This window comes from Acinonyx jubatus, chromosome A1 (assembly GCF_027475565.1).
Source record: "Acinonyx jubatus isolate Ajub_Pintada_27869175 chromosome A1, VMU_Ajub_asm_v1.0, whole genome shotgun sequence".
Taxonomy (NCBI): domain Eukaryota; kingdom Metazoa; phylum Chordata; class Mammalia; order Carnivora; family Felidae; genus Acinonyx; species Acinonyx jubatus.
Genome location: NC_069380.1, coordinates 187,814,336 through 187,831,956, shown reverse-complemented (window position 1 = coordinate 187,831,956; position 17,621 = coordinate 187,814,336). Strand labels below are relative to the sequence as shown.

The 17,621-nt window shown below is 42.9% G+C and overlaps 1 protein-coding gene across 7 annotated transcripts in view; it reads left to right on the top strand.

The window, feature by feature from the left end:
* Window positions 1-17,621, top strand: part of CYFIP2 (cytoplasmic FMR1 interacting protein 2) — a 128,042-nt gene that overhangs the window by 5,392 nt on the left and 105,029 nt on the right. For 3 of the 7 annotated variants that reach the window (XM_053199678.1, XM_027077786.2, XM_027077787.2), the window contains exons 2-3: window positions 15,582-15,721; window positions 17,228-17,317. In XM_053199678.1, the coding sequence (XP_053055653.1) occupies window positions 15,605-15,721; window positions 17,228-17,317 (207 nt within the window). In that variant the 5' untranslated portion in view covers window positions 15,582-15,604. Of the gene's footprint in view, window positions 1-7,587; window positions 7,690-8,379; window positions 8,960-15,581; window positions 15,722-17,227; window positions 17,318-17,621 lie in introns of those variants that run through there. The other 4 variants (XM_027077760.2, XM_027077775.2, XM_053199654.1 and 1 more) reach the window with 3 other exon arrangements.

The following is a 17,621-nucleotide window of genomic DNA, read 5'->3' as shown; positions in this document are numbered from 1 at the left end:
CACACCCACAGCCAGTCCCCTCCCCACTCTACCCCTGTTTTCTCCCTCTCAGGGGAGAAGATGTATAGTCAAGCAGTGATAGCATGGGAGCGCTTGGAACCTTCCCAAACACATAATAAAAATACCTTGTTTGCAAACCTCACTACTTACGCCATTACTGGTAAAAGTTGCCCACAAGAACCTTCACAACCATGTGACATCATGGTTGAGAACCACTGCCTGGCCAGCCTCCATATTTTATAGACTGGGAAATGGCCTTTTTAGAGTGAGTGGAAATGTGACTCCAGGGCCTAAGTGAGCCTTCAGACCCAGCCACATTCGAGTTGTAACGTCACATTGATGGTCTGTGTGCTCTGATCTGGTGGCCGAACCTGAAGTCTCGCTCTTTGTTTCCACAGCAGATGCGGTGTGGCTGGCTTCTCTTTCTCAGTTTTAGCAGGTGCTTCTGAGAGCTGGCTCCTGTCCCCGGATATAGGTCACATTGGTGCCCCTCACATGGTGACTTGTCACAGGCTGCAGTGGGAACAAATCCGGAAGTCGCCCTTGGTGGCAGGATTCCCCCACCCCCCACAAGAGGATGGGATCTGCCTGGTTGGGTTATCAACGGAAAGGTCCCCTCAACCCTGACAACACAGGAAGCAGCTGAGTAAAACGGCAGGCGGGCACCGTGGCCAGGTTTCTAACCCTGCCAGGATCTTTTCCTTTGCTGTAAACAAAGAGGAGGGTAGGCCTTCTCTGGAGGCCCAGGTCATGGACTTCTGTCCTCTGACCTCACGTCCCTTGTGTGGAGAGAAGCTGCTGGTCTGGGGCCTCTCATCCCAGAAGACCCACAGTGAGGGACTTGGGTAGGGAAGACTGCCTGAAGACGGTGCTGGGGACGGGTCAGATGTCGGAAATCCTAGGCAGGAGGCCTTGTGTTGTTTCTTTTTTTTTTTTTTTTTTTAATTTTTTTAATGTTTATTTATTTTTGAGAGAGGGAGAGAGAGAGAGTGTGAGCAGGGGAGGGACAGAGAGAAAAGGAGACACAGAATCTGCTGCAGGCTCCAGGCTCCGAGCTGTCAGCACAGAGCCCAACACGGGGCTCCAACCCACGAACTGTGAGATCATGACCTGAGCCAAAGTCAGATGCTTAACTGACTGAGCCACCCAGGTGCCCCTGGCTTGTTGTTTCTTAAAGTAAGTTTAAAAATTTCGATCAAAGCAGTACATGCTTTAAAAAAGATCAAATAGTATTGAAAGACTCGTAATGAAAACAACCATCCAGTGCCCACCTCCCCATAGAAGCTGTCACCTCTAACTGACTGTTTCTTCCAGCACTTGCCTCCAGATCTCTAAACGATATGCTTACACTGCTGTTTCTTGATTTATCTGTTCTATGCATTATCTATTTACTTCCTGCTGTGATGGATGAAGATTTCACTTTCTTGCACCATCCACCTCCCTCCCCTGCCCCCATCTCCCAATATAGTGACAGCTCTGCTTTAATCTATGTTTAATTTTTTTTTTTAAGTTTAATGTTTTAGAGAGAAGGAGAGCAAGCAAGCAGGGGGTGGGGAGGAACAGAGAGAGAGAAAGAGAGGGAGAGAGAGAGAGAGAGAGAGAGAGAGAGAGAATCTTAAGCAGGCTCCACACTCAGCGCAAAGCCCTATGCAGGGCTTGATCCCACAACCCTGGGATCATGACCTGAGCCAAAATCAAAAGTTGCACACTCAACCAGCTGAGCCACCCAGGCTCCCCTAACGTAAGTCATGTTTAAAGCATCTACATCATTATTTTTAAATGTTTACTTATTTATATTGAGAGAGCACAAGCGGAGAAGGGGCAGAGAGAGAATCTCAAGCAGGATCCCCTGTCAGCACAGAACCCAACCCAGGGCTTGATCTCACAAACCCTGTGCTGAAATCAAGAGTCAGAAACTTAACCAGCTGAAACACCCAGGTGCCTCAAAAACATCTATGCTATTAAAATCTGTAAATGTGAGATGTGTGTAAATCACAAGAGAGCTAAGTAATGTCCTTTCATTTATCTCCTTTCTTATATGGCTTTTTTGTTTTATTGCAAAATTAGAATTTTCTCCCTTCCTTCCTTCCTATTTAATATTCCTCCTTTTAAATTTTTTTTTTTTAACAGCTCTATCGTATCTGTTACTGTATTAGATCTTCTTGTCTGCCCAGGAAGTTACAGAGTTAGCCCCAGCTCTGTCCCTAACTAGCCAAGTGACCTTGTATAGGTCCATCTCGTCTCTCAGCCTCAGTGTCCTCAGGGAGGAGACCTACAAACCTGGCTTGTTCTCATTCTAAACCTCAAAGCCCATCCCCCCAGCTCAGAGGTGGTTCCTGTCTGAGCAGTCTCTCCTCCGGGGTGTGGCAGCCAGGACCTGACAGATATCTGGCAGTGTAACAGAAGCAGGGTTGGGGTGGAAGGCTTGGGAGCAGGTGCTGGTTTGGGTGGTCCAGCTCATCCTGCAGTCTAGAGGCTGCTCCGTGGGGTACTGTGGGTGTGTCCATTGCTTTCTGTTTCTCCCCCACCTCTTCTGGTGATTTCTATTCAACACAGTCTCTGCTAGTCAGGCGCACCATAGTTCCCAGACTCCCCAAGCTCCTACCCCGCCTCCCTCTCTCTTTGTACCATTCCTGCTTATGTTACAGCCAATGTTTCCCCAAGCACTCATGCAAATACTAACACTTTTTTTGTAACGGCTTGAATTATTCACATGTTCTGCAGTTCACCCATGTGAAACATACAGTTCAGTAATTTTTAGTATATTCACAGAGTTATGCAAGCATCATCCTGATCAATTTTATACCATTTTCATCACCCCGGAAAGAAGAGACCTCATGGCCATCAGCAGCACCACCTACTTCCTCCAGTCTCCACCCTAAGCCCAGGCAACCCCTAATTACTTAGTGTCTCTCTTGATTTGCCTACCATGGACATTTCCTTAAAAAGCATATTATGCTTCTTTCACTTAGCAGATTTTCAAAGTCCATCCATGTTGTAGCCCATGCCTTTAGACCCCATTCCTTTTTACAACTGAATAATATTCCATAGTGTGGATATACCATATTTTATTTATCCACTCATCGGTTGATGGACATCTGAGTTTTTTCCACTTTGGGGCTGCTACAAATAATGGTGCAGTGAACATTCATATACAGGTTTTTGTGTGGATGTATGTTTTCAATTCTCAGGATTATACCTAGGCATGGGATTGCTTAATCTTATGGTAACTATATATTTATAACTTGTAGGGACTGCCAGACTATTTCCCAAAGTTACTGCACTATTTTATATTCCTAGCAGCACAATAGGGGGGTTCCAATTTCACATCCTCAGCAATATTTGTTATTATCTGTCTTCTTGGTTTTAAGCTATTCCAGTGGATGTGAAGTGATAATTCACTGTGATTATGATTTGAATTTCCTCAATGGCTAAAGATATTAATAAATTTATATGTGCTTTTGTCCATTTGTATATCTTCTTTGGAGTCTATCCTTTGCCCATTTGGGTTGCTTTTCTATTATTGAATTTTAAGAGTTGTTTATATCCTCTACACATATAACAGGTATATGACTTCCAGATAGTCTCTCCCATCCTGTGGGTTGTCTTTTGCTTTCTTGATGCTGTTTTTTGAAGTAACAAAAGTTTTACATTTAATTTTGATAGTGTCTATTAATAGCTAATAAAATCAAATATATGTTTATTTTTTCTTTCACTGCTTGTCCTTTTGATGTTATTATGTATTCCAAAGTCACAAAGATTTACTCTTGTGTTTTCTTCTAAGAGTTTTATTGTTGTAGCTGTTGCATTTAGGTCTTTGGTCCATTTTGAGTTAATTTGTTGTGTGGTATGAGGTCAAAGTCTACCTTCATTCTTTTGCATGTGGATACCCAGTTGTCCAGCACCATTTGTTGAAAAGTGTATCCTTTCCCCCTTGAATTGTCTTGGTACCCTTATCAAAAATCAATTGACCGGGGTGCCTGGGTGGCTCAGTCGGTTAAGCGTCCAACTTTGGCTCAGGTCACGATCTCGCGGTCCGTGAGTTCGAGCCCCACGTCGGGCTCTGGGCTGACAGCTCAGAGCCTGGAGCCTGTTTCGGATTCTGTGTTTCCCTCTCTCTCTGCCCCTCCCCTGTTCATGCTGTGTCTCTCTCTGTCTCAAAAATGAATAAACGTTAAAAAAATTTTTTTAAAAAATCAATTGACCATAAATGTGAGTTTATTTTTAGATTTTCAATTCTGTTCCATATCTTGATACCACTACCATACTGTTTTAATTATTACTGTAGCTTTGTAGTAAGTTTTGAAATTGGGAAATGTGTGTCCCTGGTTTTGTTCTTTTTTAGGGATGTTTTGAATTTCTGTATGAATTTTAGAATCAGCTTGTCAGTTTCTTCCCAGACACCAGCTGGGATTTTGATCGGGATTACATTAGATCTGTATCAATTCAGGGAAGATTGCCATCTTAACAATATTAAGTCTTTCAATCTGTGAAGATGGGAGAGCTTTCCATTTATTTGGGTCTTTAATTTTTGTGACAATGTTTTACAGTTTTCAGAGTATACATTTTACACCTCTATTTTGCTAAAGTTATTCCTAAATATTATATTATTTTTGATGCTGTTGTAAATAGAATTATTTTTTATTTCATTTTTTGATTGTGCATTGCTAATGTATAGAGATATAATTGATGTTTGTGTGTTGATCCTGTATCTCGCAACCTTGCTGAACATGTTTATTCATTGTAATCGTTTTTTAGTGGATTTTGTACGTAGAATTTGCCAAATTACTCTGGCTAGGACCTCTAGTACAATGTTGAATAGAAATGGAGAGAGTAGACATCCTTGTCTTCTTCCTAATTTTCGGGGGGAAAGTATTCAGTCTTTTACCATTAAGTCTGATATTAGCCATAGGATTTTTTGGTAGCTGTCCGTTATCTCGTTGAGGAAGTTCCCTTCTGTTCCTAGTCTGTTGAATGTTTTTGTTGTGAAAGAGTATGAGATTTTTGTCAAATACTTTTTCTGCATGTACTGAGGTGATCCTGTGGGACTTGTCCTTTATTCCATGATATGGCTTATCACATTAATTTATCTTTTAAATGTTTGTTTATTTTTGAGAGAGAGAGAGACACACACAGAGCATGAGCAGGGGAGGGGCAGAGAGAGAGACACAGAATCTGAAGCAGGTTCCAGGTTTTGAGCTGTCAGCACAGAGCCCAATGGAGGGCTGGAACCCACGGTCCTCGAGATCATGACCTGAGCCGAAGTCCGACATTTAACTGACGGAGCCACCCAGGTGCCCCACATTAATTGATTTGGGGGATGTTGGTGTTGAACCAGTCTTCCTTTCCTGGGATAAGTCTCACTTTGTCATGATACATAATCTTTTTTCTATGTTGCTGGATTTGGTTTTGTTGGGAAACTTTTATTGAGCACTCTCTACCTTACCAAGCTGTTTACATGGATTACTGGGCTTTTGTTTTTCAAAATCTATGAGGTAGGAACTGTTATTATTCCTCATATCAGAGGTGAAGAAGATGAGGCTCAGAAATGTGCTGTCATCTTCCCAAGATCACACAGCCAATAGTGGCAGACAGGATTCTAACCAGTTCACCATCCCACTCTCACGTGATAAACCACCTCTCACGAACGTATCGGTGCTGGACATGAGATGATTTCCAGATGACATCCGTTGTTTTCATTGTTTTTAGTTTCCCTCTGTTTATGGCAAGTGATACTGGTTCTCTATTAGTGGTTGTAATATGAGCTTCCTTCTAATATATAGAGTAAAAGTGAAAAGTCTTTTTAAAAAAATATTAAGTAAATAATTGTACAGGCTTATATAGGGCATGACTGCATATTCCATTTAAATTATCTGTGTTATCAGTAGCCAAGGAGAAGGAATGGGAAAACTAGAAATGAAGACATGGCCAATTCAGGTCATGTCATTTTGCCAATGTTGTCAGGGGGTTCGGGTATGCTCATGCATTCTCTCATCCCATAATTCCTCAGTGCTTAATCTGTCTTCAGCACTCTGCTAAGGTCTCTGAGGTTTTCAGAGATGGGTGAGAAATGGTCTCTAACTTCATGAAGCTTACACATGCATGCATCATTCCACCCTAGGGAGGGCATATATGTTTTCTCTCATGGGTGAACACAGATTGGTTGCTACTGGCCCCCTGGAGTTCTGTATTTCGTGAGAAGGATTCCGAGGCTGCCTGTGAACTCTGAGAAATAAAGACATTATCAATTAGTAACAGTTGCCCTGACATGGGAAGAGGAAGTATCTGTACTCGTGACCCTTCTCAGGCAGAAAGCATCACAAGGGAGGTACTGCTGATGTACCTAGGAGTGGAATTGTTGGGTCACATGGCTACTCTAGGTTTTAAAATTTGAGGAACTGCCACACTGTTTCCCAAGTGCTGCACTAGTTTACATTCCTACCAGCAATGTATGAGGGTTCGGATTTCACCACCTCACCAACGCTTAAGAAGTCCTGGGAGTTCCAGGGAAGGAAGGAACAATCATGTGGTAGAGGGAGAGACCTTGAAGGGTGAGCGAAATCAAGGTCGTATGGTGATAGAAGGAAGAGAGTTAATTTCATAGATAAGTGTTTACAAAATATTGAAGCTTTTCACTTTAAGTGCTCAAATGTTAAATATTTGAACCATCAAAATGGAGTTCTTTCTAAAATATAAACAGGTTTTTTTTTTCCTATTTATATTCCTTTTTCTGCTCCCCAATTTTAAAATCCTGGTATCTTGAACATAGCAATGTAATTCTTGATGTTTTGGGCTCAATGGCCAATCTACTCATTGAATAAATCTTTATGTAGCTGCAAGGGTGTGCTTCATACTGTACTGGGAAGCTGGATGTGAGTTAGACACAGCTCCTGCCCTCGGGGAATTTTTCATTTAGGGCAAGGAGAGAAAATGTGATAAAATGTGTAATAAAGCATTATGGATGCCCTGAAAGTAGGGACACGCTGGGTTTAATGAGGGCCAAAGGAGAAAGTGAATTCCGATAGGAGGTAGGAGAGTCAGAAAGGCCTCTTAAGGAGGTAACCATTCCTTTCAGTCTCCTCCAGCACTAGGATCATTCTGGCAGTGTATGAGGAATTTGGTGACTTCTGTGTACTGTGATATTGATGATGCTTCTATAGGCTGTTGAAATATATAGAGTTCTGGGGCGCCTGGGTGACTCAGTCGGGTCAGTGACCAACTTCAGCTCAGGTCATGATCTCACAGCTCGTGAGTTCCAGCCCCGCGTCGGGCTCTGTGCTGACAGCTCAGAGCCTGGAGTCTGCTTTGGATTCTGTCTCTCCCTCTCTCTCTCTCTCTCTCTCTCTCTCTCTCTCTCTCTCTGCCCCTAACCCACTTGCATTCTGTCTCTGTCTCTGTCAAAAATAAATAAACATTTAAAAAATTTTAAAATATATAGAGAGAGTTTTGCTTCTGTACGTGGCTCAGATTCCCACACCTGTGTGGTCCCTCCCCATCCTGCATAGCTCTGCCTCTCCCTTCCCTCTACCACTGTGAGGCTTCTTGCTCAGCATTGTGGCCTCACCCATGGCTTTATTTTATCCACAGGCAATACACTAAAAGTGCTGTGACGGGGGTTGGAGCCACAAGGTTTGACCAGTGGATAAGTGCAGTGTTCTCATAAAACTCTTTCCTTCCAGCCTGTTCAGGGTAACCCACACAGTCCATTTTGGTGCCATCTATGGAAATCCTGTAAAGTGTGCACAGGTGACTGTGTCCCTGCTTGGCCCCCACACCTGTGAAGAAGCTGACTCTGGCCTGTGAAAGGGTCTCAGCAGCAGAGGAAATACTGACCTGTGGAGCCACATCCTGTCACAGCAAACTTGGGTGCCCCACACAGTCCCCAACACACTTAGCATACACTCATGATGGAAGAGCAGGCTACACTCCAGATTCTTTCTTTGAATTTTTCCTTGCTCCGTGAAATGCTGCTCAAGAATATATTTTTTAAGGGGGACAGTCTAAGCCTCCTTTTTATATTTATTTACATATTTACTTATATAATATCTGTAAATATAAATATACATATATTTATAATTTTTTGAAATTATGTATTGTTTGCTTTCTTGTTTTAAAAATTTTTTTAATGTTTATTTATTTTTGAGAGAGGGAGAGAGACAGAGCGTGAGTGGGGGAAGGGCAGAGAGAGAGGGAGACACAGAATCCAGAGCAGGCTCCAGGCTCTGAGCTGTCAGTGCAGAGCCCGATGCGGGGCTGGAACTCACAGACCGAGAGATCATGACCCGAGCTGAAGTCGGACACTCAACCGACTGAGCCACCCAGGCGCCCCTGTGTTGTTTGCTTTCTAACTGGATAGATTTTCAGGGAAAATATTTCCTGGCCTTTTGATATTTATGAGACCCAAAGGTGACAGTTCCCTAATCTTTCTGGGTTGGCAGAATCTTGTTCTTCTTAAGCAGAGAAAAAGCAGCCAAACTGCAGCCAAAGGAAAGTCCTTGGTATGCCTTTTATAAAGGCACAAAAGTAGGTGTGGTCTAGAAGAAAGGGCACAGAACTGGGAGTCAAGATATCCCCTTTCTGCTCTAGCTCAGCCACCAGCTGACCACATGACCTTGAAAGACCGTTTTCACTTCTCAGTAACACCGGGCCCTCCTTAGAAAAACAGCAAAAGCAACACCTGTCCTCTCGAAACTGCAAGGTAGTTGTGACTGAGGAAATCAGTATGAAAGACCTATAGAGTTGCGATGTTGGGAGTGGAGATAATAATAATGCCCTCTTTTCTTACAGAATTGTTGCAAGATTCGATCCATCCATTCACTCTGTTTAAAAAGAGGCCACCCACCCGCTGACATTTACTCTGTGCCTGCTTTGGGCAGCATTCCACATCCTGTAATGTTATATAACCCTCAGAGTAAGTCACTGAGGGCAGGGACTGTTGTTAAGTATCACCCTTTTACAGGTAAGGAAACTGAGGCTCGAGAGGTTAAGTAATATGCTTATGGTCATATAGCTAGTAAATGGCAGATGATGGATTTGAACCCGCAGCTCAAGCGCAACTGCTATACTTAGCCTGGTATTCCGCTTCAGTAAAAATATCTTCCTATGTTTTCCCTTTCCTTCCAGAAAGTCAAATAGAAAATGACAGTGCAACTCTTTCGCTTACAGAGTAGCAGGGTTTAGGGTGTGGTTAGTCAGAACCTGCATTCCCAAAGCCAGGTTCTCCTGGCACCCACCCGGCCTTCGTGGGGCCCACCCCTCCTGCCCAGCATCCATCGTTCATCCCAGCCCTGGTGCCCCTAAAGCCCTTCTCAGAAGCAGATGGCCCATGAGACCAGTGTTCTTACTTCTCGGTGAAACCAGGCCACTGTGTTTGAGCTTGTTAGAAAGATGCTGAGTTTAAATCTGCCATGAATACCCCACCCTGGGAGGTGGTAGCTGTGTGTGGTAAGTGATGCTCCCAGAATGCAGTTAATTTTTAAGTATTTTTATTAATTTCTCTTCCAAAGTAGCAAAAGAGTCACATGTTCATTGACTGACTATGAAGAATTATTCTCACTTGGAAGATTGCATAATAGGCAGGACACTTGAGCCAGAAAACAAGTACTTATTTTCACGTATACATGTTAAAATTTCCAGAATGTTTCCTCTTTCTTTTTTTTTTTTAATGTTTATTTATTTTTGAGAGAAAGAGTCAGGGCATGAGCCGGGGAGGGGAAGAGAGAGAGAGAGAGGGAGACACAGAATCTGAAGCAAGCTTAAGCTCCTGGCTGTCAGCACAGACCCCGACATGGGGCTCAAACTCACAAACTGTGGGATCATGACCTGAGCTGAAGTTGGATGTTCCACCGACTGAGCCACCCAGGCACCTCAAGAATGTTTTTTTCTTTCTGACTGATGTGGATGGAGTTGGCAGTGACTTATAGTGGTTGAGTTAAAAATGTCTGATTTCCGGGGTGCCTGGCTGGTTCAGTGGGTTGAGCGTCCAACTTCAGGTCAGGTCATGATGTCACGGTTCATGGGTTCAAGCCCCACATCGGGCTGTGTGCTGACAGCTCAGAGCCTGAAACCTGCTTCAGATTCTTTCTCCCTCTCTCTCTGTCCCTCCCTGACTTGTGCTCGCTCTCTTTCTCTCAAAAATAATAAACATTTAAAAGAAAATGTCTGCTTTCCTCCTCTCTTGGGCAGTGAATGATCTGCAAACAAACCCAGGAATCCAGTAGAGAAGTTTCATTTAGAAGGAGAAAAGAAAGGTTGCATTAACTGAAATAAAGACTCCTAATTCACTGGCTTGTAGGCTGGTCATTTGCTGATTCTCTTCAAGGGAAGTGCAGGCATCTTACTGTGTTAAAGGGAAAGCCTTAGGGATTATTCTGGTAGGTGAGTAATTGTCAAGCCTGTGAAAAGTCCAGAAGAAATGCAGGTTGCATGAGAAAGACGAAGGGAAAGATCATGGCAAGTAGGAGTCAGGGAAGGTGAAAGAAGAGACGAAGGATGAGAGCTGGTAGTGTATATACACTGAGCCTGAAGTTTCCGTGAAAAATTTCAAACTTCTGTAAAATTGGATAGAAAAATATAATAAATCCCTGTGTAAGCATCACATAGCATTAACAATTATTCACTCACGGCCAGTTTTGTTTCTTCTGTTGTTACTCACGTCCTCCTCCTCTAGTATTATTTGGAAGCAAACCCCTGTATCACTTTATCCGTATTTTAGTAGGCATTTCTAGGCGATAACTCTTTTCAAATACAACCTTGATGTTATATCTCAAAAATAATAACACTATTTCCTTAATGTTATCAGATGCCCAGTTACTAGTAAATTTTCTAATTCCCTCAGAAATGGTTTTCTTATGGTGGGTTGTTTGAAAGAGGATCCAAATAAGGTGACGGACACACTGCGATAGTCTGATAATGGGCTATAGCTTCCCTTCCATGTCTTTTTTCCCCCCATGGAATTTATTTGCTGAAGACACTGAGTCATTTGTCCTGCAGAGTTTCCCATAGATTGTATTTTACTATTTATATCACAGTGGTGATATATCAATGTAGTGATATTCTAAGATGTTTTTCTGTCCTATGCATTTCTTGTGAATGAGTGTCAAAGGCTTGATTAGACTCCAGCGTTTCGCTTTGGGTCCAGCGTTTTTCATAAGATGATGGTATGGTTTTCCATCAGGAGGCACCTAATGTCTCATTGTCTTTTAATTTAGAGATGTTAGCAGTTGATGATCAATCAGTGCCTCTCTCCATTTTAGGGGCTGCAATTTGGTTATCCAGTGGTCAGTTTGTATAGGAAAAGCACATTAAATACTTGCCTTTTTCCTTTTATTTACCTACTTTCAACACAAAGTTTGGTTCACTGGCATCTTCCAACAATAACAAAGTAATAAAAACCAAAATGTTATTAGGTATCTTTAGGATCTCGTGGATTTAGATATATTTGACACTGCTTCAAGTGCATTGAGTTATGCTAACTGATGCACAGTGTCCCATCCTCAGCCAGCAGAAGCTGCCTCAGGTTGGCTCCTGGGTCCCTCAGACATAGTCATAGATAGAGAGCTGCTTCCTTGCTTTCTGCTGCGACAACTTGTTCTAAGCCTTTCTTACACATTCCCTGTCCCAGACCAGGACTGAGCTGTTTCTCCAAGGAGCATTGATGTTTTTAGCAGGAAATGGTATTTGCAGACCACAGCCTGGCACTCAAGTTGCTCACTGCTCATGGGTTGGTCATTGTGTCTTTGTCTTTTTGGGGCACAGAACTAGGAAATAAACACACATACACATACATACAGACAGACATATGTATGTCTAAAGTTAAATCATGTGATGACTTCTTATTGATAACCTTGAATTCATATTCAGGACTATTTGGTTTACGTGGTCTTATATCTCTTTCTCTCACATCAAGAATGCCAGTTCTCAACACCACCAGGGATGGTAGAGCATTCCATAATTACTGATTTATTTTACCTCACACTGCATTCGGACATTCTCACTGCAACAGCACACCAGTATAATTAGTGGAAAAAAGCTCGAGATATTTTTTACAACACTTCATTGTTTTTAGAGTATCTCCTACCAGAAATGTAGGCTCAAATTTCTGAATTTTTAAAATCACTTGGAATAGGTCCTTTCTGTGTAGTTATGCCAACAACTAATATAAATATACCTTCATTTGTTTTATTTTACTTTGGTGGGGGGTGGCAGTTGCTTTTTAAATTTAAATTTTATTTTAAATTATATAAAATATATGGTTTCACAGTCAAATCTACAAAACAAGGTATATTCAAAGAATTCTAGCCTCTATCCCCAACCCCTTAACCATGTTCTTGCTTATCGCTCTTCCCCATAGGTAGCCACTTTTTAAAATCAGATGGTTTATCCTTCCATTGTTTGTTTAATATTTGTGTGTGTATATGCATCACTGATTTCTTATATAAATGACAGTATACTGTATACACCATATCCTGGAGATGACCCCACAGTTGTGGGTAAGATAGATTCCTCATTCCTTTTACTGTTGCCTAGTACCTCACTGTGTGACTGTATCATAGTCTGTTCAGACAGTCTTCTGTTGAGGGACATTTTCATTTTCCAGTCTTTTCCTATTACAGGCAGTTTTGCAATGAATAGCCTTGTGCATATGTCTTTTTGTGCTTTTATCAAAGTGTCTTTGGGATAGTTTCCTAGAAGTGGGATTGCTGGTCAAAGAATAAAATGCTCATATAAGTTTGTTAGATATTGCCAGATTTCCTTCCTTGTGCCATTTTACATTTATATCCTTACCAACAATGTTTGAGAGGACCTGGTTCTCCACAGAAGTACATGCCAACAGGTATATGTCATCGGACTTACAGGGTTTTGCCAAATCTATCAGTGAGATACAGTATCTCCATGTAGTCTGGACTTCTCTTACTATAAGATAGGGCTATTTTTTTAAATACCATCTTTCAGGTCCTAGGGATGGAGCCCAGGCATTTTATTATTAAGAAGCTGTTCCTTTGGTTCTTTGGCACAAGCAGAACCCAGAACCATTGAGGCATAGTGTTTGAAAAGATCGAGCACAGAGGCTGGTGTGAGATTGATCTTCATCAGGATGAGTAGCCTTGCAGTGTTAAGTGTGAGCACTTGAAAGGCAGCACAAAATCTGGAGCTGGAGAAACCTGGGTTCCAACCCCAGCTCCACACTCACCAGCACTTGACCTTGTGAAATATACTTAAATTCTGAGCTTCTTTTGACTCTTCTGTAAAATGGGAATAATCATAGCACCTACTTTTATAGGGTTGATGCAAGATTCAAATAGTGGAGTGCTTGGCAGAGTGTAAGGGCTTAAGAAATATTATTATTATTATTATTATTATTTGAGTGAAGAGAATTATTAGGGCTTTGGAACTTGTAGATCATTATGCTCTATAAAGTTATTAATCCCTCCCATAAAATGAACTTAATACTAATGTAAGAGGGGCACCTGGGTAGCTTAGTTGGTTAAGCGTCTGACTCTAGATTTCAGCTCAGGCCTTGATCTCATGGTTCGTGAGCTTGAGCCCCATGCTGGACTCTATACTCTATAGTCTGCTTGGGATTTCTCTCTCTCCTTCTCTCCCTGCGTCTCCCCTGCTCGTGCTCTCGTGGGCACACATGCTCTCTCTCTCTCTCAAAATAAATAAACTAAAAAAAAAAAAATACTAATGTAAGAAAGAAGACAATTTTTTGCATGTGGATTGGCAAATGGTTTGCTGTGGATGCCACACTTAGAATTCAGGGCAGAGAATAGGAAGAAGCGTTAAGTATGGAGAGGACCTGAAACCAACCTCATGAGGCCAAGCGCCTCCAGAGGACAGAGGGGAAGTCACATCTGAGCTCCCTGTGCCCTCACTGGATGTGGCCTTCACTGTTGCCAGCCTGCACGGCAGGGCGGTGTGTTAGAAAACTCAGTGAAATGGAAGCTTATGTAGCTGCTCAGCCCTGACCTGCTCCCCCAGCTGTGGGCCTGAAGGAGACGCCAGTGAGGGGCAGCACGCCCTTGGTTACACTCTGCAGCTGGTCAGCCTCTCACAGCCCCTGGACCGCCGCCCCCCCCCCCTCCCCCCCGCCGTCAGTCATGTGGGTGGTCCTTTCCGCCCTGGTCTCGGACAGTTCATTTCCTAATGAACTTCCAGCCCCTAAGCCCCACTCACACTTGCCTGGGACTGGGGAGGGAAAGGGAGGGCTACAGGCCTATCAACACAGTGGGCTTTCTCTTTGTTTTCCCTTTCAAGTGTGCTAAAGGGTCAGCTCATTATTAATATGAATCTTCTTAGTAAACTCAGTCTTTAGACTTTTATTCATATGGTCTACTCGGTTTTGGTTTGCTCTGTACTTTGCTTCTTTTATTTCTGCTTTTGTAATGAGCGGTCCCGGCATTCTCATTTCTTTGGGTTGATTTTTATTCTTTCTTTAGATTTTGGAGTGAAAATTAGGTTCACTGTTTTATTTTCTACTAAATGCATTTAAGGCATTTATTTATGCTCAATTCTAAATGTTGTATGGTTCTATTTGAATTCCTTTTTAGGTATGAGTAGCCTGGAAGTATGTTTTTATAAATTATCATAGGTATGGGAGGTTTTTGGCTATGATTTGCGTTATCAATTTCTAATTGTATTGCACTCTACTTAGTGAATGTGACGTCTAAGACATCATGTTTGGGGAAACTCATGAGAACCTATTTTATAGCCTAAGTCATGATCTTTTTTTTATCAGTGTTTCACGTATGCTTTTAAAAAATGAGTATTCTGTTTGCTGGGTGCTGAGTTCTTAAAATAGTAGTTAGCTCGAGTTGGGTAACTGTGTTGTTCAGATCCCCATCAGCTGCACTGCCTTGTGAAGCTCTCATCAAAGCCAGTGAGCTCTGCCAGGGCCCAAGACACGGAAATGTCCGTTTAGGGCTTTTTGTTTGGTGTGCCTCACAAAACATCCCCAGGCCAAGGAAGACCATGGCTCTTTGTGTTTGTAAGTAAGGTTAAATTTGCTGGAGTCTGAATTCTTGTAGTCCCAGCTTAATGAGCTTGTAAAACCTAGGCCCTGGATTCAGGTTGATAATCATGGCTGTTTCCCTCATGGGTATTTGTGCTGTGTGGTTATTTAGGAGCGAAACGGATACATATCCTCCCGAAGACCAGAGCTGGGGGCTGCCGAGGCCCACGTCTAGCATCAGGCACTATGTGAGGCCCTTTGCCCTTAGCGTGGTTGTGTGGGTGCTACATATAGTTGCTCTGAGTCTTGTTTCTTCATCAGTCACGTGGCTGCCTTACCACCTGCCATGTTGACCACAGAGGGTTGTGGTGAGGCTTAGTCCAGACAATAGACATAAAAAAGTACCCTGTAAACTGTAAAGAGATCCTCAAATATCAGGCACGGGTTGCAGGCACCTTGTGAAGAGGTAGCAAGTGGAAGTGGTCTCAATGCATGTAAATAAACCCCCTTTGTTCTTTGGAAGGAAGCTGAACCGGGTGAGACTGTTCTCACCTCCGACACCCCTGACACCCCTGCACCCCTGACATTCCTGACATTCTCCACCCTATCTTCTCTCCCTTTCCTTCAGTGCAGAATACACAAACTGCAGCCATGACCACCCACGTCACCCTGGAAGATGCCCTGTCCAACGTGGACCTGCTGGAAGAGCTGCCCCTCCCCGACCAGCAGCCATGCATCGAGCCGCCACCTTCCTCCATCATGTACCAGGTCAGTCTCCCAGAGCACCGGGGAGTTCAGAACTCCGGATCCCCTCAGTGGGTGTGCCCTGAAGGCATAGGGAAGGGGGAGGTCTGCATCTGGAAGGTGAAAGGTCCTGAGCTGATGGAGTCCCTTGTGCCCTGGTGGAGCTGAGTATGAGGAATAGATTAGCTAGTAAACGAATACCAGGACTATTTCTCCTCCCCAGGGAAGGCTTGTTGATCTGCTCTGACCCCAAATACCTTCCTGGCTGTTCTTGCTGCAGCATCAACCAAGGTTTTGGCAGCTCTGATCTCATGAATTAAATATTACAATTTAGAAACCTCTAGAGCCTGCCTGGGTAATTACTTTTCCTTCATGTATGTGAGAAGAGCTCTTCAGCTCCCCACAGCAGCTAATGGCTCAGGGAAGTCGCTCACCATTGTTTGCTTTTGCCTGAGAGAGGGGAGCTTGAGATAAACTATATCAGATTGTTCAAAACCGTAACCCCCCAGGGTGAGACTGGAAGGGCATCAGGGGAGCCAGAGTGAGCCTTGCAAATAGCCCCTTGTCTGGGCATGCTGGGTGAGTATGCCACGTTAGGAAAGAACAAGTGAATATAAAATTTTTAGCTGTGTTTGACCTTTTCTAAGTTCTGGGGCTGCTAAATGAGACTAAATATGAATGCATAATATATTTGTAATTTCATTCAGTAGTTAGATTTTTTCAAGCACATTCCTAAAGGTTCAAGTTACAAACTTGGCTCGTTCACGTCTTCTAACCCAGGTTAAATTTTTAATTATGTGCATGTCTTTTTATTACAAGCAATACAGAAAAGTATAACAAATAAAAATTTCCCTCTATGACTATACACACACACACAGCCCTTTTTACTGTACTTTTAAGTACATATTATGTATAGATCTAGATGTTTTTAACCAAAAGGGAACCATACTGTAGATAATTGCTCTGTGGTTTGGCTTTTTGAACTTGAAATCTATTATGGATACTTTTCCATAACAGTACTACAATGCTATCATTTTGTTTTTAACCACCACATAGTACTTATAAGTGCATCGTACAGATATACTATTATTGATTTAGCCTTTTGCTGTTAATGGATGTTGGGATGGTTTCCAGTTTTTTCTATCAGAAAAAAAAATGTTGCAGTTATTATCCTTGTACGTACGTATCTGCAGCCTCAGGTAACTATTTTGGCAACTGCTGGATGAAAACAATGCGCATCTTAACTTTTCACAGCTCTTTAGGATTATGTAGTTTAAGCATTTGCTTCCAAGCCTCAGCTGGGTGAATCTGGTTAACTACCAATGGGAAGAACCAGATCCGGGCCCTGTTTAGCCAGCTCTTGCCCAGTGTGAGTCAGAGTTGGATTTTCTCAGGGGAAGATCAAAGCATGATGTAGAGATAGGTTTCCACAGAGTTGGTGGCATTTTTTGGCGGTGGGGTTCCCTGGACACCCAGCCGCCTTGGACTTGTTTTCCAACCAACAAATGTTTCTTCCTCTAATTCCTACAGGCTAACTTTGACACAAACTTTGAGGACAGGAATGCATTTGTCACAGGAATTGCAAGGTACATTGAGCAGGCTACGGTCCATTCCAGCATGGTAAGTCGCTGTGACCCTGCCAGCACAGGAGGGGCAAGTGCTCAGCTATTCCGAGAGCTGCCTGCCTCAGTCAGACCCTTCTCCAGAAGCCTGTTCCCCTGCGCTTCCCCACCCCCTCCCAGTGCCTGGGGCACAATGTTCCCCTGTCTTCTAACCTTGCAAATCCTACTCACAGGAGGGCCCAATTTGATCCCACTCCATCCCTGAACTTCTGTAGCTTTTTGAATTAGCATATCATCAGATCTTGCCTTACCTTATACTTTATAGATTACTGGCTGTGTGGCAGTTTGTCTCTTGACCAAAG